This window comes from Eutrigla gurnardus (genome assembly GCF_963514095.1).
Source record: "Eutrigla gurnardus genome assembly, chromosome: 14".
NCBI lineage: Eukaryota > Metazoa > Chordata > Actinopteri > Perciformes > Triglidae > Eutrigla > Eutrigla gurnardus.
This window is the reverse complement of record NC_139937.1, coordinates 6430765-6458760: the sequence shown is the minus strand read 5'-3', so window position 1 is coordinate 6458760 and position 27996 is coordinate 6430765. Positions and strand designations below refer to the sequence as shown.

General features: G+C 42.2%; 1 protein-coding gene across 1 annotated transcript in view; it reads left to right on the top strand.

Annotated features, from left to right (window-relative positions):
* The window catches only part of nphs1 (NPHS1 adhesion molecule, nephrin), a 92836-nt gene that overhangs the window by 34363 nt on the left and 30477 nt on the right, over positions 1-27996 (top strand). Inside the window, exons 2-3 of the mRNA XM_084026971.1 lie at positions 23273-23333; positions 25616-25709. Coding sequence (XP_083883097.1) covers positions 25646-25709 — 64 coding nt within the window. The 5' untranslated portion in view covers positions 23273-23333; positions 25616-25645. The remainder of the gene's footprint in view (positions 1-23272; positions 23334-25615; positions 25710-27996) is intronic.

The window sequence follows — 27996 nt, the reverse complement described above, 5'->3', positions numbered from 1 at the left end:
TTATCAAAATCTTCAAATTTGCTATAATACCCATGGTTGTATGAAGCTTGTAAATTGTATACTTGTGAAAACATAACAGTTGCAAAGGATAAAAACCTCAGTGTTGGAGACTGTGCATTTCCTTAATTTATTTTGGGGTTATCCCATATACACACACGATTTGAGCTAAGCTAGGCTTATTGTTTAACATTACTTGAAAATGGAGAAATACATTAAAAAAAACTGATAGTAAAAATTGTTTATTGTGGTAGCTGTGGCCCAATCTGTTATTCTTATAGAGGGACACTCAAAAATAACTCTGAACTAAGCACTCGTTTTCATGGTTCAAAGCCAAACCAAGTCAAGTCATATAAGAAACAATAATATATTTTACCAACAATGTTAGAGTGATTCATGTTGTCATCCAAAAGAACAATGCATGTATCACATACATACATGACTATCTTACGACTGGCAGACCTGGTGCGCAGGCGCATTCACACACAACAGGTGACAGAACGGACCAATGAATGGGGACCAAAGTATTAAATTATAGCAGGCTCCCCTGTCCTCCAGTGAACGTCTGCGTGAATGGCAGCTACAACAAGGCTACCAGGCTACCAAGGTAACTAACATTACAGTATGTAAAATAACCTCTTGATCCTCAACAAGACATGCTAGCAGCGCTGAATGCACACTAAGAGGGGGGGAAGCAGCAAATACATAAACAGAAAGACAGAAATAGACAGGTGCGTTTAACTCCATCTGAAGTATCCATATCTGTGCAACTGCACGTTGTTCAGGAAGCCCGGAGGACTCCTCAGTTACGCATCTTCCCGTTGCTGCTAGCTAACGAGTATAATATGATTTACGTTAGCTGTCCATCATTAGCAGCACTGGAAAACAAGCTAACTGTCCCGGTTGTTTCATTTAAATTGTGTTGTTAACATAATGTTTGCGTTGAGGCTAGAGCGTGTCTAGCAATTTGTCTAGTAGTTTTTTTGTCCAGTAGCCTGTCCACTTTGCAGTGTTTTTTTTATTTAATTAATTATATAGGCTATATATACACACACCAGCTGAATGGTTTCCGTACGCGTGCGTGCGTGCGAAACCAGTTAGCTTCGAAACCAGTAGGGCTACAACAACAGCACCATCCTTTCCTTCCCTTCGGCAGACTGCATGCAATAACTGATTTGACCACAGAGACAGCGGGCGCTGTTTCGCTCATTTCTGGAAAGTCAATGAAGAGTGGGGAAGACATAAGAAAATAATACATGTCATGAAAGAAAATTCAGGGATATTTATCTTATTAAAATGTACAGTTTTAGCTAGGAGATCTGGCTTGCTTTGAGAAAAGCATTGCATTTTAGGGAGGCCACTACCTGATACTAAACAAATCTGATTCTAGCTGCTCAAATACATTACTTGCTACATAAATATTATGTTTGGATAGTTATTGAACCAGAATCCATCAAAAAGCAAATTTAATGGAAGACAATGTAACAGAAGGTGATGTCTTGTAATTAAGTTATACTCTACAGTGCCTTTTACAGGTGAGACTGTTTTATTATGTGTGAGAGGATGAAGTAAACTGCACATGCAATATGACTTCACAATTCATGTAAGTTTGCTAAATTGTGGGAACAAGAAACCACAACAAACCGTTGGTGCTTTGCGGTTTTTATTACAACAACTTATGAATTTCAGCTACATAATCAATATATTTTTTTTATATTGCAATTGATTTGAATCACACCATGTTACCAGTACTACCGGACCCACATGGAATCAACATCTAATTAGCAGCACTTTGCAGCTTTTAACGCTTTTCAGATCATGGGTTGGTTTACTGGTTACCACCTACCAAATCCACACAGTATCACTGGATGGAAGAATTGACTGCTGAAATATCTTTATGAGTGCACTAAGCACTCAGCTGGTGCACCAAACCAGGGAAAAAAAAGAAGTTTGCTAAATGCAAGGCCAATATGTATTCATGTATGGGTAGAGAATAAAGGGCTCGGTATAGTAAATCAAGGATCGTGGTTGAGTGTATTTTTCAGTCTTTCATTTTTCTCGGGGTCAAAAATCTGTAAAAGCACCGTTGACTGATAGATATTGGTAGATAAATGCGACTTTTGGTGTTTTATTCTTTAAATGTCACTGTTAGTACTTCACTGCATGCCAACGTGTGTTTGTGAATATAGTGACATAGTTTCTCACGCTACACCACAGACCTTGTTATTGAAAATTGAACAGTTGGCAGAAAGTAGTTTGTTGCTGCATTAGCTGTGACATTTCTATTTTTTAAGTAATTTTCCTGTCGAGCTTTTCAGATTTCCCTCATGCTTTGACCACCAAAGACCAAATGCCACTGAGTGCTGCATTGCTGGTGGTCCACAGGAAATATGGATGGATAGTACTCTGAGAACAGGAAACATTCTGTTGTGATGTTAGCAGTTTTTTTTTGTTTTTGTTTTTTATACCTGAGTGTAAGAGTATCCCCAATGAAGTTGCCCTGTATTTAGATTCAGAAGAATCGGGGGGAGGCTATAAGTGAATATTTCCACTAAAGCTCCAGTTTTGGGGGAAACAAAGCTCATTCATAACTGACAGAGAGCCTTGTGTATTTCTGTGTCAGAGAGAAAAGTCTGCATTTGCATATTCTTGCTGAAGTTCCCTAAAGTGGCACATATGGATGTATCTCATGAAATGCTGCCTCTATCAGCATTGTGGTGAATGTTGCATGACTTGTATTGTGGCATATTGTGATGCATTCCTTCTTCCTTCTCTGCCTCTTGTGGGTTGTATGCTTACGGATCCATTAAGGGGGGGAAAAACTATGTGTTTGCTGTAAATGTGGCATTGTGTTGTACTGGAGCTGATCTTTTATACCCACATCACATCAGTCATTTCCTTCTTACCTCTATTTCCTTGCGTGTGTTTGCTGATATGGCTGCCTGTTGTCTCCTTTAATCTGAAAACAGACAGGTTTTGAACAGCTTCTGATAAAATAGAAACGTGCTTTTGACTTGCTGTGGGTTCTCAAGCGTCACAGACTTTTTTTCAGCATGGAGATCCTCTATGTGGATCCAGAACCGTCACAATGACATGGCTGCATGAGCATTAGAGCATGCACACACACTGTACCAAATGATAGCTTTTTTCATTGGTCAACCTTTCCTCTGCTGGAATATGAAACACAAGCTGCTTAGCTTTGGCAAAGTTTCCCTGTTTTGACGGCAACTTGGCATTGTTGATACTTGCCCTCTTGGTAGGATAGTCATGTGTGTGCACGTGTGACTTTAAGCCTGTGCTCATACTGTATGTGTGCATTGGTTCTGTGCATAACTTTGGCAATTAATAGGATTAGGATGCAAACATGTATTGGCTTACTGACTTGCTTGCAAAATCTAAATGAGAGTGTGAAAAAAGGAGCTGAGGAATAGAAGTTGGGGATGAATGGATACTGAGAAGAAGATAAAAGCTTTAGATTAAGGCAGTGGCCACCAATTCTCCATGTGCGCGTCAACCCTCCGATGTTATAGGTGTAATCGTTTAATGCATCCACTTTCCACCGGTTGCTAACATCCTCCCCTCCTTCTCACAGTCTGCGTTTCCCTCCTCTATCGTCTCTTTTTCCTCCAGCCTGAGTAAATGTCAGAGCAAGCTGCTGCTCTTCCCAGACCACGCCGTGGGAGACAGACCAACCTCATCGCCGTGGCAACCCTCTGTTCTGACTCAAAGAAAGAAGCAAGGGCGGAGAAGAAAGGAACTTTTATGCCTCTGAACCCCCACTAGTTTCCTCATCCCCCCTCGTCCTTGTGCATTATAGCCCAGCCCTGAACCATGTGGCCAAGCTCCCAGGCTTCACTGTGACAAGAGTGGAAGGCTGCAATTACTAAGTAGGTGACGAGGGATTTCTAAAAGTCAGTTAGAAAATGAAAATAAGGCGTAGAAATATTGGCAGGGAGCCTATGAGACATTGTTCTTTGATACCTTATAAATTAATTGTATTAAAAGAAAAAAAAAACATGCTCTTCAATTCTGAAAGAAAAATCCTGCCAAAGACATTTCTCATATGAGGTAAAGAAAGCTTACCAGCAAGCCAAGGAAATGGCCATATTAGATTTCCCAGAATACTTTTCTGGATCGAAGCCATTGCATTTGGTTGGTTTTACACCAGCAGGAGTCTGTCTGATACCTTTCTTCTCTGGTAATGGCTTTCTTCTCAAAGCTGACTTGTCACCTCTAACAAGAAGTGCACCTTAAGGGATTTCAGTGGTCCTAGGGAGTAGTTGTGGGAGACTGGCCAAGGACTGTCACTCATACCCAGAGTATAGACGATTTTTTTGGTGACAGCACAATCGGTTGTGGCACTAAGTTTAGTTGCTGAAATGACAGCATTTAGCTATTACCCTCCCTGAGGGAGAGCTAGGAGACTATTGCAGAGAAAGAAATTGAGGGAGGGAGAGGAATGGAAGTGTGACGGTGGCGGTCAGAAGTGAGTAACCATCTGGTTGCAGGTAAGGGACCATATTTAACACTGGCTGAAGCCCAATATTGTGTCTCTGGTTTATCCAGGTTTCTGCCTGTAAACTTGCCCATTTCCCACTGAAGGCCTAAATCTGTCTATTCTGCTCCTGAAATGTTTCTCTAAATCTATTTGCACCAGATATTCACTATTTTCTTCTTTCACCAGGGTTTGGCCAGGCAAACGCATGAACAGACCATAATCTTTCACTTCTTAGTCTGCTGCATCTTGTCTGCTCTGTTAATGTATCAATTCCTCTCTCTCCCTTATTCTTGCAGACTGCCCTTGACACACAGATATACTCACCTTTTGTCTTTTTTGTGAGACCAAATTCACTTCACCCACGCCAGCTTCGTTGCAAGCTGCAATATCAGTAAGGCTGTATCTATGGAGAGGGAAGACTATAATTCTTCTCCTTCACCTTTGCCATGCTCATGACTAAACTTGTTTATATTCTGTCAAACTATTGTGCTGGTATAACTCTGAAAAATGTGTGAATGATGAATGCAAAGCTATATTATATGTACATGAATGCAGGAATGAGTTGTGGATTAAAGCAGTATTTGATTGTAAATGTGAATATTAAGTGGTAGATCAGAATTACTAAAGGATTGATGCAGAAATAAGTCCTAAAGAGTGAGCAATTTTGCACTTCTGGTTCCTTCGTCTTGAAGTTCAAGGGCGTTTTGAATGGGTATTTGGTTGGATGCCTGAAATAAGGAATTATAATATTGAAACTTTTTCTTCTGATATAAGAAAAAAAAAACTTTGTACATACATACCATCTCGTGAGTTTTGCAGCTCTTATGTGTTACAACCTCATTATGTGTACTCGCGTACATGCATGCAATCGAAGTGTGTGTTTGTTAATAGCCTTTAGCCTCATAACGTCAGCTCTTTACTTCTGCCGATTGCATTTATACTTCAAAAATGATAAAAGTGGTTATTATTGGAGATTATCTTGCTGAACAAAACAGATGAGTATCATAAACTTGTGTTTTCCACAGAGTTTATCTTCTATAATAATCCAAAATTGTATTTATTTTTTTGCTGAGGATACCAGTATGATGCTGACTTCTGGGATTGGCCTACAAATATTTGTCATCCCTGCAGCACTGTATTTCACATACGCCGGTTCCATCATGAGAACTGATCCTGCGTGCATGTAAATGAAGGGGAGGAACAGGCTTGTCGTGAGAGCTGTGGCAGGTGTGTCTGACAGAATTCCCATGGCCTGTTTTGGGTGACCTTGATCACATTCATTTTTTTCAAGGTGTGTGTGTGTGTGTGTGTGTGTGTGTGTGTGTGTGTGTGTGTGTGTGTGTGTGTGTCTGTGTGTGTGTCTGTGTGTGTGTGTGTGTGTGTGTGTGTGTGTGTGTGTGTGTGTGTGTGTGTGTACACATGCTTTCCGAGCATGTGTGCTATATGTGTCTGCATGGACTATGTGTATGCATAATAGTGTCTTCTGCTTGGTTGGCTGTGCCGGTGTGCGCCTGTGTTCAGGTTGCACATGACCCCGGCTCCGCTGGGAGGTCCGTGTCTTTCATGTCCCCTGTTCAGTTCTCCCTGAAATCTGGGTCAAAGGATAAAAGAATAACCCCTCTCCGCTATGATTCACACACACCGACACACACCGGGCTCGCTGAAAAATGACTTCCTGGAGATTTGAGTGGTAACAAGGTGGCATTGTGGAGGACACTGAGGCAGACAACTTATAAAATTCACCTTCTACAGCAGCAGACTCGCTGTCCTAAATCTAGACACTGTCACCTCTATATCAACAAGTTATTCACTACGTCGGTTACTCATCCAGTCCTTCTCACTCCCACATCCCACTGTCTCACTCGGCTTATTTCAGTACAACTCACGGCTGACCTTATAAAGACCAGAGGAGAATGTGGGACTTTCATGTCGGCAGCAAGTCGATTAGGAATGCGTTGCGGCTCAGTGTCGGCCTGCATCTGAGCGTCTTCAGTTACTCCTCTTGCAGACTTTCCTTCACTCGCTCACTAAGCCCCTCAAACAATGCGGATGCTCTGGACCGGCTTCGGCCCTCAGAGGAGGAAGTAGCCATGCTGGGGAATTTTTGGTGTGTGTGTGTGGGGCGGTGGCGGGGGGGAGCAAGCATCCTCTGCGCTTCTGAGCAGTGGCTGTCATTGAGGTCTTTTCTTTTCTTGATAAAAAAACAAAAAAACAAAGAAAAAACTGAGGGGAAGCTGGGAATTGTTCCTGCACTGGGACACCCTGCCTCTCTCATAACTTCATCTCTGTGGGCCTCAGGCTTGGAGCAGGGCAGTGTGTGTGGTGGATGTTAAAACCTACTGTCATAGATGAAAGCTGCAGACCTCCTACTAGCAATAGGACACAACCATCTGGGTGGACCACTTGCAGTGCCTTATATCCTAGCAACCCCCCACTGTGCACCCATGTATTCACACGTACAAAGCACAATTAGAAATCCATGCTATGCAAGGGTAGACCCTGTCAGATTGATGGAGATGTCTGCCTGGCACACTTTGTGTCTCCAACAACTTTTCAAAACATTGTTCTACATAGACCCTCCCTATCACATCCAGCAGGCTGTGCATTCTTCCTCTACCACCACCTTGCCTTCATCCTGCACAGCCAGAGCATCAATGTCCCTGAACCTTTCCCTGTTAATAGAAAAGGGGTGTAACTTCTATTTCACTGTGTGAACAGTCATCAGTGTCTATAACGAGAGAAGGTGCTTTTCTCTGTTCCCTTTTAAGAGTAATATTGTGAATCAATATGATTTTGGCCAGAATAATAACGACAGAATTTTCATACTACTACATCACTGTCTTGTATGGTGGTCTACAGTAGTTCCAGCCTGGTGCAGCTCCTTGGCTTGTGGTCTGTTCAACCAACTGTTCTGTAGATAAAACAATGTTGCCTTTCTTTTTTTGTGCACATGCTTTATTTGTGTTATAATGACCAAAACTGTGCAGACTCTGTAGTGAACACAAGCTTGATTATTTAAACGCCATCAAACAAAAAAGTGTGGCCGCACAATCCTTAGATCATTCCCTATTTTAACAAGAATATATCTCTGGCAATTCTACAGTATTACCCAAACCTCCCACATTAATGGGACATAAGAATATTAAATTCATATTGTTGAATTATTAAACTGCTGCATACGAGACTTGACATTGATAGGCTCTCTCACATACTGTCCCGTCTTTTAAGCAGAACTATTTACTTTAATTATGTAGCTTTCTTATGCACATTATATGGCTAACATGGTATGACAGTGACTAAAATAATATGGCTCTGGCATAGGAAATGTGTGGCAGCTACACGAAAACTTGCTAGACCATTAACATTAATATGTAACAGAATACTGTATATACCATGTCTTTAGTTGAATTATTATTAGTCGTTGTTGAACATGTAAAGGAAGGAGAGCATAGGTTGACCTGGTTTACATTGAATTTCATTGTGATTATGCTGGGACCTTGAGGGCAGCATGGTCATTGGAAGCTTTACCTATTTGGTTTCTCCTCTCCAGGTTCTGATCTTCTTTTGTTACCAGAAGAACCATAAGAAGTGAGAACACAGTGCTATCCTGGGAAATTACCCTGTCGACAGACGGCACATTGAGACTTCGTTAGCACAACCACCCAACCTAGTGCCTCCCCAGCCTGATCGAACGGAGCAACTCTCCATGACAGGGTAAACAAAGCAGAATCACAGGCATGATGAGGAAAGAAGGGTGTTTTTCTTTTCTTTCTTTTTTTCATGTGTGAATCGCTGAACATCCATGAATAGCCAGGTGATTTTGTGCATTCATGTGTTTGCATCTGTGTGTGTTGAAATGTCTGAGTCTCTTTGTCTGACTATGTATGTACTGCATGTTTATTGTGTGATTGTCTCTAATTGAGGGAGTTATATATGTAAATCTGTATGTATGTCCATATCAATTCACTGTATACCATATAATAGTTGTGTGTTTTGATGTTTGTATTAATGCAAATATTTGTGGTTGTGTTTATATTTTATGTGTGTGTGCCTTTCTGTTTGCCTGTGTGTGTGCTTCTTTGTGTACTTCAGGCAGCGAGGAATGTCTGTGTTGAGGAGTAAGAAGAGGCAGAGGAGAGGTGTAAGACAGAGACTGCAAGTAAACAACCTGCAGTAGCTACAGCAAGTGTCAGTCTTCCTGCCTCTCTCTCTTCCCCTGCTTCCGTGCCTTCCCCCTTTTACTTTCCATTCCAGCACTTAAACAAACATGCACAGCGATCGCGCTGCCAAGTTACCCAAGAACTCCGTTCGGCAAACTTCCGGGCATTGCATCTCCGCCCTTTTTGCGCCTAAATTGATAATTAAATCAACTATCGCCATGTAATCAATTAGGGTGTTCATCCCCAGCTCTGAATCAAACAGTTAATTGGCTTGTGCCACAGAGAGGCTGAGAATGGAGAGCGGACTGGTGCAGGGGGGGACTGTTGGATTACTGCAGATGCGCTCTCAGACCTATTTGCATTGTGTCTGACTTAAGTCCTTGATTGCCTTTCTGTTTCCAGAAATTGCTTGGGTGCGAGCAGCACACAGGTTGGGATTGGACCTCAGTGACAAATCCTGCCCATTTTAGTGAAGAGGGCAGGAATGCATATAGAGCACACACAGCGGGCTATCTCTCTGCTTTGATCCCAATCTTTTAGACGGATGCATGCAGGTTTCTCTTCCATTAAACACCCTTTGTTACTTTTTACCCAATGTCCGGGGAAATTCTTTGCCACCTGCAGTCAGCACTGCTTTGTCTGAGCACACAGAGAGCAAAGCATTTCAACTCAAAACAACCCTGCAGTATTGATCCACCCCACACCTTATTCCATTTTGTCCTCTAAAACATGCCTTTTCAGTCGGTTGACTTCTATTCAAAGCTATCCAGTGAGACCTGTGTCAATGGGGAAGCTTGACTTCATTCCATAGATCTGGAAGCCCCCTGGGGGCTAAGCATAGGCTGCTGGACCATGACAGGCAGGGGGCTAATAGGCCAGAGAGGGTTGGAGAAAAGAGGGGGGGGACTTTGCTGCAAAAAAGTTTTAAGACCAGGACATTGCCATCTGCTTTTGTGGTGATGAGCATCAAAGCCTGAAGGAACCCTGTTGGGTCCCTCCTTTCAGATGGCCGTCCTACATATGGGCTTCATATTTCACCGGGACAGACAGCCAGTAAGGCCCAATGGGCCACAGTTGAGGCCACTATTCTGTCTCCCCGCATGGTTTCCAGCCTTTGAGAAGAGCAGTGCGATTACTTTTATTTCTCCTGAGAAATGTGGCTAATAAATGACCAGGCTTGACCCAGAGGATTTGGGCCTGTACCCCCCCCACCTCCCTAAATGGAGGTATGGAAGAAGAGGGGCTCTGTGGGAATGTTACTGTTGAGAAAACTGTTGGAGAAATGGGTCAGTGCATGGCTTCAACGACATGCTCCCAGGGTGATTAATTATTGAACTGACTAATACTACATTTGCCTGGCAGCACTGGGGTATTCAGTCCACATTGGTGACACCATAACAATTATCAGCCCTGCTGTATCTTTTCTATCTATCTTGACTTCCCTGGCTCCCTGACTTCCTTTCAATTCCCACTCTTTCTGTTATTTTGCCCTCACAGACATCTGTTTTTCTCTTTTGTCTCTACCACTTGACGAATGCAGACCTCATTATATAATTATGCCTTTTCACCCTTTCTCACGATATCTGTCCCTCCCTTCCTCTGTATCTTTCAGCTCCTTCTCTCGTTTCCCTTCTGTCAGGAGCATAGCCTCTATCTATCAGTGTGCTACTTGATGAGATTGTGAAGGCCAGACACATATAATATCATTGCTGATGGAGACCAACCACTCTTTCTAACTCTGCTTCTCCTTAGCTTTTTTTTTTTGCTAGACTTTTCCTGCCTCGAGGTAGCATATGGCATTCTCTCAGACTGCTGGACTCGGCCTCCCACACAACACTGTGCATCCATCTCTTCCTCACTCACAGCTCCTTTATGGGCTCTCCAACAGTTATTTTCTCCCATACCCCTCTCCCCTGATACTGTGCAGAGCCCCATCCCTCCACATTCTATTTCACACAAGCCACACTTCAGTGACGCCCGCTGCAGAGATGGCTCAGGTCTGGCAGTTGGTGAGAGGAGGGCGGTCGAGTCTGGAAGGCACAGCCATTAGTTAAATATTAGCCAGACTGTGCTCTATTCCCCCAGCATCCATGGGAGGGCTGCAAGAGCCATACCCTTCCAAAACAATGGGCCATGAGGGGATGGCTTTGTGCCCCCATGCTCAGATATATGTGCACACACACACACACACACACACACACACACACACACACACACACACACACACACACACACACACACACACACACACACACAAATATAACACTCCCCTCCTTCCAAACCCATACAGATGGTGATCTCTTTGTTATGTCTTGTATAAGGTGCAGTGCATCATACCCCTTTGAGAGATGTGTTAACCTTACCAAGGTACAAGCAGCAGGTGTAACAACAATGTAGGGTCACAAACAACAAAAGACAAGGCCCACAATTACACAGCTGCACAAAGGAAAACGTGCCAGTGGATTTGTGGTGTGGCTGCAGATGTAGAAATACAGAGGTGAGGACGAAAAGTTGGGGCCCACAGCAAAGTTGAACAGATGGTTGCATGCAGTGGAAGCATATATTTATGCACATTTTAAAAAGTATATATTATGAAAGTGAACCATAATTTCCTGCCTGGTAAAAATCCTGTAGCGGATGATAACGTGGAGGTAAATATTGCTTGCTTGGGTACTTCTGATGTCAGGGTTGCGGCATCTTTAAATTACAGTCAGGCGGCTGTTTTATGTTTTTGTTTTTGTGCAGACCATAAGGAGCAGAAGCATCCTCAAAATGATCCGTCTGGAAAGAACAAGTTTTAAAGATGGATGAAAGATGACTTTTGTGTATAGTTTGTTTTGCCTTTGAAATGAGACAAATTATTTGATGGTTAGAATAAGAAACCCTTTTCGGTCAGAAAGTCTTACTAGGAGTGGTGTGTGTGTGTGTTTCATGCTGTGATATTAAGAGATCATGCCTCCGCCCAGGAAGCCTCTGGCCAGAAACCGCTATCTCAACACACTCTGTCTCCTCAGTTTCTTTTTCTGTGCACTTCCAACTCCTATTCACTCTTTGCTCTCCTCCTCTATATTGTTATCGCTGACATATGAGGACAAAAAAAAAGATTATGTACTGCCCAATACCATTTACACCGAAATTATAAAGAATAATTACCGTTGTCCCTTTCTGAAAATCATATGTCAGCTTTAGGTTTCCAATAGGATTTCCATCTGAGCTGCTTTTTTTAATTTATGTGCTGTAACTTCCATATAATGTCCATTGTGTGGAACTCCACTCTGCAGGTAACTAAAAGCAGACGGCGCAGAGAATGGAAACAATCTGATTCATAACTTAGTGGTTCAAAGTCGATGCTTTTTTCCTTTTTCCTTTCTTTTTGACAAAGAGCGGTGGTTGAGGTTAGGTATTTGAGCTGGTGACAAAACAGGCCACTTACATTTCATAGCTTTCAAAAGCAAAGTGAGCAATTTATACACTTCTGAAGGGAAATCCACCCACCTCCTGTAACTGAGTGGAACCTGACACTGTATATATGGTGCAACACCATACCAGATAACTAAAAGCAGCCCTTGACCAGTCTGCATCAATATATATGTATAGATAGATGGATGGAGTCTGATCTGTAAACCATCTCCTGTTGCCACACCCATATGTTTCCAGCTTTGCACTTTATCGTCCCCTAGACTCCCCAGCAGAGTCAACTGGGCAGGCACAGGTGTGAGCAATTACTGAAGTCGGATTCAGTAATGTACTCTCCTGCTCTCAGCTCTTTGCTCTCCTGAGTCCCAGACGGGGCCCATTGGGCAGGCAACAGTGCAATTAGTTCAATTTGGTAGTGTCGATTCATCCAGCAGCAGCCCCCAATGCACATTCTGACTACAATAAAACACAACATTATGAAATAGGCCTAATCCTCACTTTGGCACGGAGGTTTTGCATAGCATTGAACAAATCCACAATGTCAGCCTAAAATACACTCTCAGTCTGCAGTCCAATTGTGTTTTTTGTTTCTAGACATTTTATTTGCTGCAATTACAGTTTCTCTGAAACATTCCAAATATAAAGTGCAAAAAGCCCTGATGTAGGAATCCCAAATCCCACTTATTGATAACCCAAATAATAAATTACTAATCTTTCATTCATAAACCAATCTAATCTTTTTCATCATGCCGATAGTCAAACTCCCTTTTGTTGTAATGGGAATATTATATTTAATTCAGCACATAGCTGACTGTTAGTGGTCAAGATCATGCATTTTAATAAAAAGTTTAACTTTGGTGAAATATGCTTATTTATTTCCTTGTTGAGAGTTAGATGAGAAGATTCATACCACTCTAATCTGTCTGTCAAATATGAAGCACAAGGGATGTTAGCATAGCTAAGTATAAATTGCTAGCCTGGCTCTGTATACAGGCTTCCTGCCTGCTAACTAAGGACCATAACATGCCATGTCATATCTCAAAAATGTTGACATTTTTAATCTGATCCATATTCATCCAACTCAGGGACGGCGTTGGGCGACATTGAAATTTGACGATATTGCTTTAAGAAAACAACAAGGAAGAACTACAGGCTGATACTTCCGCTTTATTTCTCTGGGTAGCTAGGGATCATGTTCAAGATTATGCTCAAAAAATATCCTTACCTTGTTCTCCTTGCTTGTGTTCCAAACTAGTCACGTTTCCAATAGCAAAATATGAGTGCAGAGGATGTTATGGACAAGGATTTTTACATTGTACTTTTTACAGTTTTTTTGCAGGTGAAGATATTGAGCCATATTTGTTGGAGCCAGAAATTGCAACTGGGAAAAATCCCAAGGAGAGAGGCTGCAGCTGCAGGAGATGGCCAGTGGGGACCCTCCAGAACCTGAGCTGCCAAGAGCAAACACCGACTGGTGGTGCCTTTTCTCGAATTGCCCTCTAATGCCAACAGAAAACGGGATCATCCTGCTGCCATGAATGTCAGCTTGGGCAGTTTTATTGGATGCTGTCACCAATGCCGACCCCCAGAGAGCCTGTGTGTTCCGATGCATGAACGTTTTATTCCTCCCTTGGTCAGAGGTATGCTGGAGATCTTCAGGATCCTGAAGATGACCGGAAAAGATGACCAAGACCAGCAGGGCCGAGAGGGCATGTGACCATTGAGTGAGTATTTTTGTCACCTGAAATTTCAGTTGAGTTGCTAAGAAGGTGCTTATTTGAGCTTTAGACATGCCCGAATGCAAAACTACAGTATTATGAGTGTTCTCATTTTTGCCTCACATTACTCACCCAAGTAATACCGCTGAACGATTGGAGCTAGGCTATGCTAACGTTGTATCTGCTCCTTCAACACTTAAAATAACGTCATCTAGATATAAACACGGCAGCAATGTTGTTTTTTGTACCTTAGACCTAGACGCAAGTTTATACACTTACATTTCTGCACATAGTTTGGTCTGGTTGTTGGTCTGGATATATTCGTCTCATTCACACAGCCCAGCGCAAATTTGTGTCCATTCGCTTGTAATCTGGCTGCATGAAAAATGTTCTTCACGTTTGGTGTGAGCACAGCATTAGTGTATTCTAAAAATATCAAGCTATTCTTTTAACTTCTGTGTATAGCCCATATTTATATTTGTGTCTGCTAACCTACCTGTGATTAACAACATACCCATAGATTTCTCTATGAGAAGCCCCATTTTTTTTAAATATTGTATTTATTTATAGTTTTTTATATGTTTTCTACATTATGTGATGATAATATACTGTACTTTGTAGTCGTGGATTTCAAATAATTAAGTAAGAATCTCAATTCCCACATTTTCACATCATGCTCAGAACAATGGCCTCCATTATGATGTATATATTTATGAGTCTACAATATCCTTAGCTTGACTGTTAAGATTTTAGCATATAGCATGTAAGCCAAAGAGTCGCCGCTGATACATAGCACACTTGCCCCATTCATACCAGTCGAGGTGTAATCCCTGGCCCATATGGCGTATATTTGCCATACACACTCAGTAGCATCTCCGTACACACATGTTCATAACCATTTAATCAATTATTGTTTGGATTGCATGGGAATGTCAGCTGGTAGCACTCTAGAGGAACCCCTCTAGGTCCTCTTGCACGCACACATCTCCAGTCCTGCCCCCGACATCTTCCTGAAACCCTTTTCTTCTGCCATCTGAATTTTACATTTTGGGACCAAACGCCAGTGACAAAAAACAAAATAAAATATGTTAATAAAATAGCAACAGAATAAGCTGCTTAAGCCAAACACATGTAGTAGTTGATATTGCTTATTGAGACTGTGTGTAGAAATCTGCATATTTCTTGCCATGTGTGGTCTGGTAACATATACTCCACTTGAGGTCACAAGTGTCTGCAATTGAACCCAAACCACCCACCCAGCAGGCAGCACACCCCCTCTCACCACCTTGTGAGATCACGAATGCATGCAGGCCTGCAATGTTCTTTACCGTTTGCACTGTTTATGCAGCCGGCACACTCATTTAAATAACCTTGATTACATTATTTCAACGTGTGTGTGTGTGCACGGTGTGTGTGTGTGTGTGTGTGTGTGTGGGAGAGAAGGGAGAGAGAGATAGGTTACACTGGTAACATAGTGTTCCTTGGCACTTATAATTTCTGTCGATTATGACAGTATGTGGAGCCTGGCTTATTTGTTATTATATGATGAAGTCTATGTTTATTTTAATAAGGCTTACAATGAAAGGCACTATTAGAGTGCTGAATTTAGGAATGTGCACAGGCAGAACCGTACTGATTGCCCAATCTGTTTTTCCACCCTGTTTTCTTAAAGGGGGTGCGTTGGGGAGTGGTGGAGAGATCTCACGACCGAATTCCACATTATAATTAAAGATGTCCAACCATCCTTGTTTAGTTTTATATATTTGGCACAGGAAGGGGACCGTTGCATGTCTGTGCTTGTTATTCTAATAGTGTTGTGCCTCAACAGTTAACAGCAGCAGAGCAAACCAACAAAATGTTGTTTAAAAGTTATTCAGTCCACTGTTTATTCAAATTCATTTTCAGCCCAGACCGAATTCACACTCCCCGTTTAGGAGCTGTGAAGATGCGATCGGGAATAGGACACGCACAAACGTCTAATAATTTTAATCAAATGTTATCCTGTCCCATAAGGATTCAGTTTACCTTTTTAAAATAAGATCAGACCCGCATGTCATGTATGATTGCAAACACCGCTCAGTGCAACTTTAATCAGCGTATTCTCCTTTGTCTTTGCTAGGTTTCTCACAGTTTTGCAATTAAGCAAGAATTTCTTTTGAAGTTGATTGCCCCCTTCGTTCTCGTTGCCTTTGTCTGTAGTTATTCAAATGAGTGCATAGCGACCTGGCATAGCACCCTGTATTGTGCCTGCTGAGTTTATACCACTGCTATAGAGCATAAACAAAGACTGTTTAATTAGGTGCCTTGCACTTTATTAGTCCTTAACTCATACTTAACACACACACACGCATGGATACACACACACAGACACACCAGCATCCCTCTTGAATACACACAAAACTGCCTGCGTTATAGTCTTAACTTATTGAATAATGAGGCTCCTGCTTGGCTTGAACAAAGAATAGTTAAACTGCAATGAGGGCCAACGTGTGTGTGAGTGTGTGTCTTTGTGCGCGTGCATGTACTTTTGTTTGTATTTGTGTATCTTTTTGAATGCTGACAAGGGTGAAGAGCTCGTTCAGAAAGATGTTGGCCAGAAAACAGCATCTTTTTGCTAACTGGTCTTTTCTGTCAGGATTACAAAGAGAACCGGAAATACGCAACATTCAGAATGTTAAACGGGTGGAACCACCTCCATCCCTAAAACATATGCAGGCATATGTGCTGGCATCCTTTGTCTTAACCGCTTGCTTTTCTCTAACTTAACTCCCTCCTTTGTCCCCTTTTGACAACTTTGGCCCAGTAGACTCCTTAGGCTGGTCACCATGGAGACCTACCCACAAGTGGCGTGGGAGTGGTGCGGGTCAGGGGAGGTCAAGCTGAGGGACTGTTTTGGCAAACGGAGCACGCTTCATTAGGCCTTTTGGCTTGGGGTTCATTAAAACTGCAGGAAAGGACATTCCAGGAGACTCTATTAACCAAGCAGTCCTGTGACATGCTGTCAGGCCAACAGATTTCAAACATCTTGTGTTACCCCCCCCCCCCCCCACACACACACACACACACACACACACACACACACAAAGGTACAAAACACACTCGCACTAGCAGAAAAACAAGTGTGGACTCCATATACACGTGCACAAACATGCACGCTCCCACGACTCCCTACGTGTTCTGCGGCAGTGCTGCCACACTCTCCCCCTCACACTCCCTCCCTCACACAAAAGCCTCCATCTGTTGGCCCGCTCAACTTTCCCCGGCGGTCCTCTGGGGGTTGTGAGTCTGCAGATGGATGGAACCACAGTCACCCTGCCATTGCTCCTGTGACACCTTCAGTTCAAAATATATATACTCCGTCGGAGGGCAGAAGGAGGGGGGGTGGTAGAAGGTTTTGGGAGTGGAGGAAGGAAAATAAGACATATTTATGAAGGATGAAGTGTTATTGAGAGGTGATTAGGTCAGAGGGACAGGGTGGGAGGAAGTCGTATTGGTGGGAAAATGTGATAGAAAGCACAGGGGAAGAATAAAACGCACAGTGCTGCAACCGGCTAGCAGTCCATATTTATTTATTTGAAATCTTATTGTTCGTGCGGAGCGCATGCCAGATAATGCGGCAAAAAGGACTTCGAGAATCCTATCAGATTAAGCCTAACAATATAAGTAAATCAAAACACTTTGGTTTGATCAAAAAGCAAGCTATATGGCGCTTCAGAGGGAGCCTGTCAGATCGGTGCTTTTAGCTGTCCACTGTATAAGCAGGTATAACTGGATTATCCTAGTGTTTCGGTTGGCAAGCTTTATCATGTCGGCTCTATGGTTGGTCAGTTCAAACTGGGCAGATTGCAGTTTGCAGAGAAGAGGTTTAGCCTCGTTTGGAGCCCTGATATGTTAATTAAAGTGGATTTTCTGAAAATGGGACGTGCAGGATGGCAAACTCCACCTCAACAAAGCCATAAGCCCATCTGTTGGCAGAGGTGTATTCTGGCCTGATTGTGTGTGTTTTTTTGAATGGCCGTGTGCTCTTGTACTTCTAGCCCTGTGAGAACCCGTTGGAGCCTTTGAGAACGAGGACATATTTGAGAAGTGAGGTCATTTTGGCCTGTGATCAGTTTTTCATTTAAGGATCCACAAAATGATTCTATTAAAATTCATGATTTAAGACTGCTGTGCAATTTAGAAAAAAATAGCAAAGAAAAAATGTGTTTCACTAAAAAATATAATGTTTGAGACTTTGGAATGGATTAATGGAGTTTAGACAGAAATCTGCAGCATATGAACTGCATTGTGCTTTTGGTCACCTTATGCTCTGAATGGTTGGGTCTGCAGCAGGTAATGTGTTTAGGTCAATCTGCAGTAGCCTATTGACTTTTTTTGCCTTGTAGCTTTCTGCCAGCGCAGCTGAAATAAAAGTTGGTCAGTTTTGTGTGACAGTTAAAGTCGATAAAATATGAGGCACACTTGCAGGTGGCGAGCACTATTTCTCTCGCAGTTACATTGATATATATGGAACATTTCTTAAATATTTTTGCAGCATATGGTTTACTTCTTTTGGTAAATTTGGACATTTATTTCAAGTCCTTGCTTTTCCTACCGTCTGCTGCCCGAGGCTGATATTGCACAAAGCAGAAGCATTATTTTCCAATAACAAACAGTCACGTTGTTTGATTAAAACGGTAAATACCATCCCAGCTCGACAAGCACAGCACTGCATTTTGAAGAAAGCACTTTGCCAAGCTCTGGCCTAAATTTTCCAATCGTGGCTTTCAATTCGAGACACATAGTCTTTTCAATGCTTAATGTCTACTGAATTGAGAGACTGTCTTAATAGTAGCTTTGCCTTTGGTGTCAGGTTGAGGTGACAACTCCTCCAGCAGGAGTCCTCCCTTGGTAATTACCACAAATTATGTGAACAGAATTTGTATCATTGAATCGCTCCTTTAAAAAACTGGATTGCCTGATCTCCTTCAGTAAAAAAAAAAAAAAAAAACTCCCATTCTCTTGAGATAAAAATGGTTAAATCTTAAGGTGAAGAGGAACATTACTGCTGACCTCTGCTCACTGAAGTTAAGCTTTAGTGGTGAGAATTATTGTTCATGGTTGGGAGAATAATGAATCCGGTATTTGGAGGGTCTTACATAGAAGATGTAGAAGTGTTTAAAGGGGTGCATGCGCAATTGTGTGTATGTGTGGGTGTATTTGTGGACAGCACAACATAAATAATAGAACACAAGGGTTTTGTTATTAAAGTGGCCTTTTATTGCTTAATAGCTTTTGTTAAACGCTCACTTTGGATCCATTCAATATTGTTTCTTTCCCATGCCTTGTTTTTGCCCCATTTTTAGCTCGACCAGATTTAGCTCAGTTTCATCCTCTAATCCTTCTGTTTTGTTACTGACACTGGGAGAACAGCCTGGGCTGTATGGCTCAGCCCCGCCTGTCAAAGCCTATAACATCTCTCACCAGGATCAGGTTATTGCCTGAGCTGTGTATCTTTATATTGAATTGCTTGTGATAGGACGCTCTGGTGTTGGGTGCGTGCATGTGTGCGTGTGCACGTGCACATATGTTTGTGCGTGTATTTATCGTGCACGGTTGAGGCGGCTCCGAATAAGTGAATGGGACACACAAGAGTGGATACAACAATTGTCTTTTCTGACCTCAAATTTCAATATCGTCCCCCCATGTGTTGCGACCGCCCTCCCCACCTACCAACCATGTTCGCTGCTTTGCTCTCGGTCCGTCCATCAGCACAGCGCGAGTGATAGATGGGGCGGCGGAGACGGCGGACGTTAAAGTTTGTGGGCCGTGGACGGACAGCTCGGCATGAATATCCGCGGCACGGAGTAAAGCTCTGGGAATTGGATGAGCGAGAGCGAGGGAGCCGTCAGCACTTTCCCTCCCATGCATTTTCACTCAGCCGGATTGAGTCTTATTATCTGACCCTGCGCCTCTTCCCTGAGTGACCTAATAATATTGTTTCAGCGTTCCTGTCCAGCCTCTGACCTCACGGCTCCTCACAGGAATCTGTTGAAGAGTTTCCCAAAGATGTCTGATACTTTTTAGCTTCTGCTAAGACCCCAGTGTGATCAGATGCACTAGTAGCAACTTAGTATATTTATTTTCACTATTATTACAGATGAATTAGCATCAATTATGTAGTCGAATGCTTTTTATTAGTCTGATTTTTTTTCTAATATAAAGACCCTCTCATAGTTGCTCAATCAGCCGCCTCATGTTGTACTTCACCGAGACAAAGATCTGCATAAAACCTCATCAACATGATCTCATTTGATTCGCCGACAGTGTTTGTTTGTTATCAACAACGGAATGAAAGTCGCAATATCAGCGAATTAACATGGTTATGTAGGAGCTTGTTAGGCAGCTGAGGTAAATGGGGGAGATTTGGGAAATAATCCCTCCCCAATCTGGTCACTACAGCTGGTTGTCTCAAGCCTCTCCATCCATCCTGACAACACACACACACACACACACACACACACACACACACACACACACACACACACACACACACACACACACTCGCCCAGCTCTGAACTCCATGTTGCTGCCAACATGCATAGGGACACAGAGATAGGGATTGAAAGGCAGGAGTAAAGAGTGTGTTGGTGTGTTTAATTGGGTTTTTCCAAATCCGTCTTAACCTCGATACACGTCCTTGTCCATGTCCACATGCTCCGGCATCACTCGGCCAGCACAGCGACTTGAAAATGTCTCCTTGCAAACTTGCCTGTAGTGAGATGGTCACTATGCAGACTGCTGAAGAATGTGCTGCCGAATCTATTCTGTCACACTTTGAGAGTTTTCTCGTCTCTGTTTGCTGCTGTTAGTTTAGTGATACCTGTAATTTCCGGATTCTGGTGATGCATGCCCTCAGTCAGTGGCTGCCTGTGAAATCTCCTTCTCCTCTGGTCGATTGGGAGCCAGATTGGCCAGGGGGGGGGGTGCATGTTGACCTTGTCTACAGATTTAGAACACAGAGGCATCACTGATATGGCAGCTGTACTGTGGCAGGCAACAGAAGCTGGGCCTCCAATCAGATCACCAGGTCATATGGCTGTAGTTAATGCAGAGTGTGGATGTAATACTCTCCAGCTCAACGCGCAAACATAATTTTGCAGGTCTTTGTCGAGAGCCCTCTACAGTCTTGACGGGTTACTAAGGCCCGCTTCCTTTTAATTATCACTTCCAAAGACCCGTAGGCACTGAAATAGTTAAATTCTCTTCTTGGTGTGGGTAGCATTTGGGCGTTGGATATGTCTGATGTCTAAATTGCTAGCTACCGACTCCAAGCTGTCATATTCATTTTGTAATTAAGCAGTTTTTTTCCCCCCCTTTTATTTTGACTAACGACAGAATCCAAGCTGCCACATTTCTAAAGGCCATCTGAGTGATTTCAGCATGCCTCCACACAAAGCACCCTCAGCACAAATACTGTACACACCCATACGTAGCCTATACACAGGAACTCAAACACACACAAAGATTGCATGTAGCCTCACTCCTACTCAACTTTTCTGAATCAATCTCCTGGACATGAGCCCATCTTTGCCGCTTCCACATATTGTGTTGCTTTCCACCGTAGTGCTTATTGCCTTCTTTGATTAATCTTCCTCCTTGCTTTTCCTGCTGCACTGGTCTGAGTCGGTAGACTTCCTGTTGGTTTTCAAAACAACTCTTCATGTCAGCCTTCCTCCCCCACCCCACCCCCCCACCCCTTCCCCTGCTCCTCCCTTGTCTTCTATTCATCACTCCACAGCCCATTTTACAGTATCTTTCTGTCTCCTTCCTCCATCCGTTTCGTGCGCTCCATTACCTTGCTCGTTCGTGTCCCCTTCATCTCACCCTCTGCCTGTCTAACCTCCTGACATGAATTCTTTTTACCCTCTTACTGTATTTCCCTCCTCTTCCCTGCATTTCCCCTCTCGCCATTCATCTCCAGGTCCTCTGTCCATCTCCCTCCCTCCCTCCCTCCTTCCCTCCCTCCCTCCCTCCCTCACCACCTCCCTGTCAGGCCCCAGCTCTCTCCCTCCTCTTCCTTCGTCTGGCAGTGGAGCAGCTCCACTCTTGCTGACAGTGCTGTTTGTGTGAACTGAGCGCTGAGCTTCACAGCCCCCTCGCCTCCCATTGCTACCCCCCCCCCCCCCTCCTCCCCCCTGCCGCCTCTCTACCTCATCCTCCACCTCCCTCCCTCCTTTCCTCCTGCCTCCCACCTACATACCCCTCCAGGCGGGGGAATTAACCTTCCAGCCCTCGGCTGCTGGGCTTAATGACTGTCTGTGGGGCCAGCTCCGACTACACAACCCAGCTGCTAACATCTGGGCCACACACACACACAGAACTACACTGGACACTGGCACTATGCAGCATGCACAACATACGGTTACAGTCCTTGAATTTGTGCCACTATACTGTGTGTCATTATCATTCTTTATCGCCTGCTGCACAACTGCGGGAGTTTCTCAGCACTACTATAACAGACAGCAATAGGCATAGTCATTACTGCATGGCTGACCAATAGTGGAACAACAGATGCAGCGGCATAACTGCTTCTGTGTTTGCACAGAGCAAATTGCTTGTACATCCAGTCAACACGCGTGGACTATCAGTGGATCAAATGAAAAATACATGCACATGGAAAATAAACATGACCTTTAAGTTGTCTTGCTAGAAGAGCTTTCAGTATGTTCCACTGAGCAAATGGTTGTATTCTCCAGCCACCATTCAGTTGGAAGTATATGATTGACAAAGGAGGGGGGGGGCAATATTCAGGGGAAAAAAAGTCAAATATTCATAATATACTCTATTGAAAGTGAATTATTTGACCTGTCTCTGTCTCCACCTCTGCAGTAGAGCAGATCACCCAGGAGTATTCTGTATGGGAAATACAGTTATAGGGATACTCTCTATTCCATCCATTATGTATGAGCATAAATGTTACAAACTAGCAACTGTGAAGACATCCATGTTGCATCTGTATCTTTGAGGGCTGCACTGCTCCTTCCAACCCCGGCAGAGTGAAATGCTAAATAATGGGATCCATGAATACTCCGCAGAGAGGCAGGAAGAGAAAGAAAGTGGAGGCCTGGTTCTCTGCTCTTATTTCTGGCTCACTGGAACTTTATTACGCTTTTATAGCTTTTTATTCAATTCTGCTGAAAGAACGGGGCCAACAACTTTTTTAAATGGTCATTTTGTTACTGTTTGGCCTTAAAAGGATTAAATATGCTGTGAACCCTTGGGGGAGCCATGCCATTGTGAGTGTTTTTTGACATTTATCCTCCTGTTCAGGTGACCCCCTTGTAACACTTCTCTTATGCACACCTTCCTTACATTCTTCAGTCTCCACTGCTGCCTCTCTTCCTCCCTTCATCTGTTTGCCTCTGTCTTAGCTGAAGGAGTGAGAGAAGGGGGAGTCCCATTGGCATTCTGTAACATCTCCGTTCCTCACTTGTGTTCAGAGAGCCATCTGCAGATCAGGAAGACAAAAAGACGCTCCCGAGCCTCGGCGCCACTCAACAGGTAAGCGCCGCTCTCTTTCTCTCATGCAAATCCGCACACCTATTCAAAGATTCCTGGCTTTTTTTTTCTTTTTTACTTTTCTTTTTTTTTAAGAAGGAGGTACCCCTCTCTGTGTGTCTGTCTGCCTGCCTCACTCTCTTTCTCTCTGTGCACCCGAGGCAGGCAGATGTGCTTGAGTTGGTGGTGGTTGAAAGAAGGTTTTTGCCTCTCTGTCTCTCAACTTTTTTTCCTGGGGAGAGCAGGTGTGTCAGTGTTAGTAGGGAAGTCACAGCAATTCAGTAAACTTGAACACTTTTGAGCTGCAGGCAGTGGAGACAAAGTACACAAATGCCTAACTTGCGTTTTCTACTGGATATGTCAAGCTGCTGGACCAGACTGATACTGTATGATTTAGTCCGTCTGTCCTCGAGGCTGCTGAGGTCTTTTTCCTTTTCTTTTTTAAATGCATTCAGCTAGGTCTTAATCATACTGCTTAAATAATGCCATATTATTAATGCAAAATCAATGATTCAGATGCAATTAGATTAGTTGATAACCTAATCTGCATCTTTTAGAAACCCTCTTTATCAGCAGTTCAGTGTTGAAGCAGTAATGGTTCACAACACACAGCTTCTGTATATACTACAGTAATTGGAGCCACTTGCAACTGGTGAGATTGGAAGAAGTTAGGCTGGGTATTAAGATGTAAGACCACGTCTGAATTGGATGGCTGCACGGAGGTTGAAACTTCATTTTCTGCACATTGACTGATTTCATGGGGTTTCACGTTAAATCGGTCTTGGATTGAGTGTATTGAGTCGTTTGGTGATGATATGAAAGACGCCATTAAAAATCTACCTGTCGGGGTCACGCTGAATGGTTCAGCTATTTCTAATGCCCTTGCGGGGAGAGTGGCAACCCTCTCTCTGAAAGCGAATCAAATTTCAAATCAAACTTTCTAATTTGCATTTGTAAGAAGCTGGTGAAGAACAAGGTCAAAAAAAAAAAAAATTGGTGGCAATGAGCGCCGCTGTAGTAGAAATGGGTCTTTCTTATATTTGATGATGCATTTAATTGGCATTCGGTCTGGTTTATCTTACTTTACATTTAAAGCAACCACTTAATCACATACAGAGAAAACAAATATGAATTAACATCCTTGTTGAAGTGGCTGTTTTTTAAGCATTACAGGTGTTTTTTTGAGGAGGTAAAGGACTTATGAGGTTGTTGGCCAAACATCATTTCACTGGGGAGTTCTAGACCTCAGCTGTAAATCCCAACGGAAGAGTTTCATATGTACTGTAGACATGAAATAAATCCAGTAATATATAATAGTAGTATTATATATAGAAGATGGCCACTTTTAAGAAACAAATTTGTATTACATGGAGAGGGAGGTAATTGCCCTCATGTGCTTTTGAAGAGTATACTGGGGGCTCTGAAATGCACAAATGTTCTGAGAGTGAAAAAAAATAATTGAGTGTGAGTTAATTCTTATCAAAGCCTGTTGGAGTGCAACGAATCGACTGAGGGGAGATGCGTCAAAGAGCCGTTGCCTTCAATTCATTTTGTCTATTCAGATGAGAAAATATTTAGTTTTCAATTAAGTAAATCACTATTATTTGTTCCACTCCGGCAGCAGATAAATTGGAGTGATTACAAACTGACTTAAATTCCGCAGAGGGCTCTTCCAGGTCAAATAAGGAAGAGGATTGATGGGAACAAACTCACGGCTCACAACAAGTGCATGACGTGATCCTAATATCTACGTGCATGTGTGTAAATTATAATAACTTTATTTGAAGCTTTTTGAAAAAAGCACGTTTTATATCATTTAAATTATTGGTGTTTTTCATATCATCCAGCCATTTCTATACCTTTTGATGGGATTTTCTGCTTTTCATGCAGGTTTCCATTCATTTTAAGTGCTGTGTAAATATCAACCTGTGTAGACATTGTGCCATCAAATGACCAACACCATGTTGTTAACCTACCTTGTGGCTTTTCAAAGTTGTGTATGTTTTCATTGCACACTAATGTAGGATTGATAGACCACTCGATTGATTAGTCTGCTGGAATGGTGTTGTAATCATGTCAGAAGAGTGGAAAGAGAAACGCTAAAGTGAATAGATAGTATTGCCAACGCAGTGCTCTTCAGAAAGTCGAACCTTGAAAATAAACAAATGTCGGCATTTAATATGAATGCCTCTTCAAAGCATGTATCTACTATATTCATCTTGTTGAGGAGATGGAGTTGTGTATATCTAATAGAGTTGTTTTCCCCCTCCGCATGGTTGTTCCAGGATTGCAGAAGGTCAGGTGTTGGTGGTGAAATGGACTTCTTTTCAGCATGGATTATGTCTCCTTCAGCTCTACCCTTTCTATGTCTCATCTGGGGTAAGAGAATGAAATGTCACCATGGAACTCTCATTACAGAAACTGGCCTTTTCAAGTCCCTCCCTGGTCCTGGCCGTTCAGCAGAGCAGTGGGAATCTTGACTTTATTGAAGCCTTGATTAATTTTCACTGTAATACACTAGCTACTATATGTTTATGTGTTTTTCTATGCTTTCTTGATTTGCGCAGGTGTACAGCGATGCATGCACTGTGAATGTAAGTCAGTTAAACTAACCTGGTTAATCGTATACTTACCTCTTAATCTTGTGAAAATGATGTCATAGATATCACATTTACTGCAGCGTCTGTGGCATCTGCATGTTTCTCTGTTCACTTTTATTTCAGCAAATTAGACGTCAGTTATCAAATTAAGGGGGCGGGACCAACTATTAACATAATTATTGTTACCTTCCTTTGCTAGTCAAATAAGAAACCAGAAGCTGCATCTTTTTTCTTGCTGGAGGACTATTCTTCCTATGATCTTCCTATGATCTTCCTATGATCTTGGGTAGAAAAACACATTTTGTTAACTGATATTCATGATAACAGGGGATTTCAGTCTCAGGGTATTAGCGTTTTATGCAAATAGTATAGCCAATAGCGTTACTCCATGTGACTATAGTGACTTTTCTACTGGGTTGTTGTTTAGCTCAAGGTAAAGCTGGCGAATATAAGCGCTATCCTACTGTGCATGTTACCATTGGCAGTTATAATACATGGTGACTGTCCCTAATCTATCCTCCAGCAGTGACTAGTTTATACAGACAACGCCAAGTGCTAACATGTGTACTGTATTGCCTGATGGAACAATGGTGATTTGTGCAATGGAATCCAGTTCATGGGCTGAACATCACTCCAACATGTGATCTGACAATAAGAATACAACATATTCTTAAGCATAAACTTTTACTTTATGATGCAATGGGAAGATTTAGCTTCAAACAGACATGTGCAACAACAGACACCTTTTAGATAATAGTGTATAGAAGTCTTAAACCAGGGACGCTACTAGGATTTAAAGACAGCATACAAAAACTTTGCACTTGCATCTTTTTAGTACTGTATTAGAACTATACAACAACCGGTGAAGTCCAGCTAGTAACTAGTTAAAAGCAACAAACATTGTGTTCTTCCATTCTCTTCTTCCATTCTGTAAATGTGTCTTAAAGTGATACCATATCTATTTCCTCTCTCCATAAGCTGCAGGTCTAAAGAATGTCATTCAATTACACCAATTACTGTACTGTAGGGCTGTTGGAATGACCTTCAGGAATCAAATATAATTAGAATAGTTAGAAAATCAGTATTATTCGAATGCTGAAATTAGTATTCAGTTTCTTTCTTTTTTTTTTTTAGAGGGACTTGTTTTCTAACGTTAACAAATCTCACCTCGTTTTGACACGTGAAGTCTGATTAAGAATAACGTTTTCTGAATCACAATCTCATACTCAGAAATAGCTGATAGCACACGCGGAGATAACACGCTACACGATAACACGATAATAATAGGCTGAAGTGAAGAGTTAAATATTCTAAATACAATTTGAATATTGAAAAAAATATGGAATCAATTCAAATAGTATTATAGAGGAAAATTGGCAGCTCTACTGTACTGTAGATTGGTTCAATCAGTGTGATTTTGTAAATTTCCTGTCATAAAGTATACAGTAGGATAAACCAAGAAGACAAAATCGGACAACATAAATAGGAACTTTACCCAAATAAATTTATTTTTATGTATTTATTCTGTATTTAAAAAGACAATGGATTGATGGATGGATGGATATTCTGTATTTATTCCACCTAAATGAGGATACAGTGTTTGTAAAAAAAAAAGAAGAAAAAAAAAGACAAATAATGCTTCTTTCTGAAGTATATTGTTTCTACAGACTATGATGCTCTAATCCTAAAAGTATGAGATTATTCTGAATAAATACAAAAAAAAAAAGCCTAAAATAGGCCTATCAACATCCCTGTCTTAAACAAAATACAGACAATATCTTTATTATAAAAATGTAATGTGAAAATTTAAATTAATGTAGAAATCAGGGTGGAGAAATTGCAGCCATATATAATTATAGACATCCTCTCTTGAATAATGAAGGGAAATCAATATTGCACAGCAGACATTTTGACAGGTCATAGAAGGAAAGCACAGGTGTAATTAATAACATTAATCAATGATGGCATGGTTGCATGCATTCCATTTAGGCACTGCAGTTAGTCAGTGAACCACTGAGGAACTTTCATAGGATGATCGGAGCCCCGCCTCCAACGCTGTATCCGGT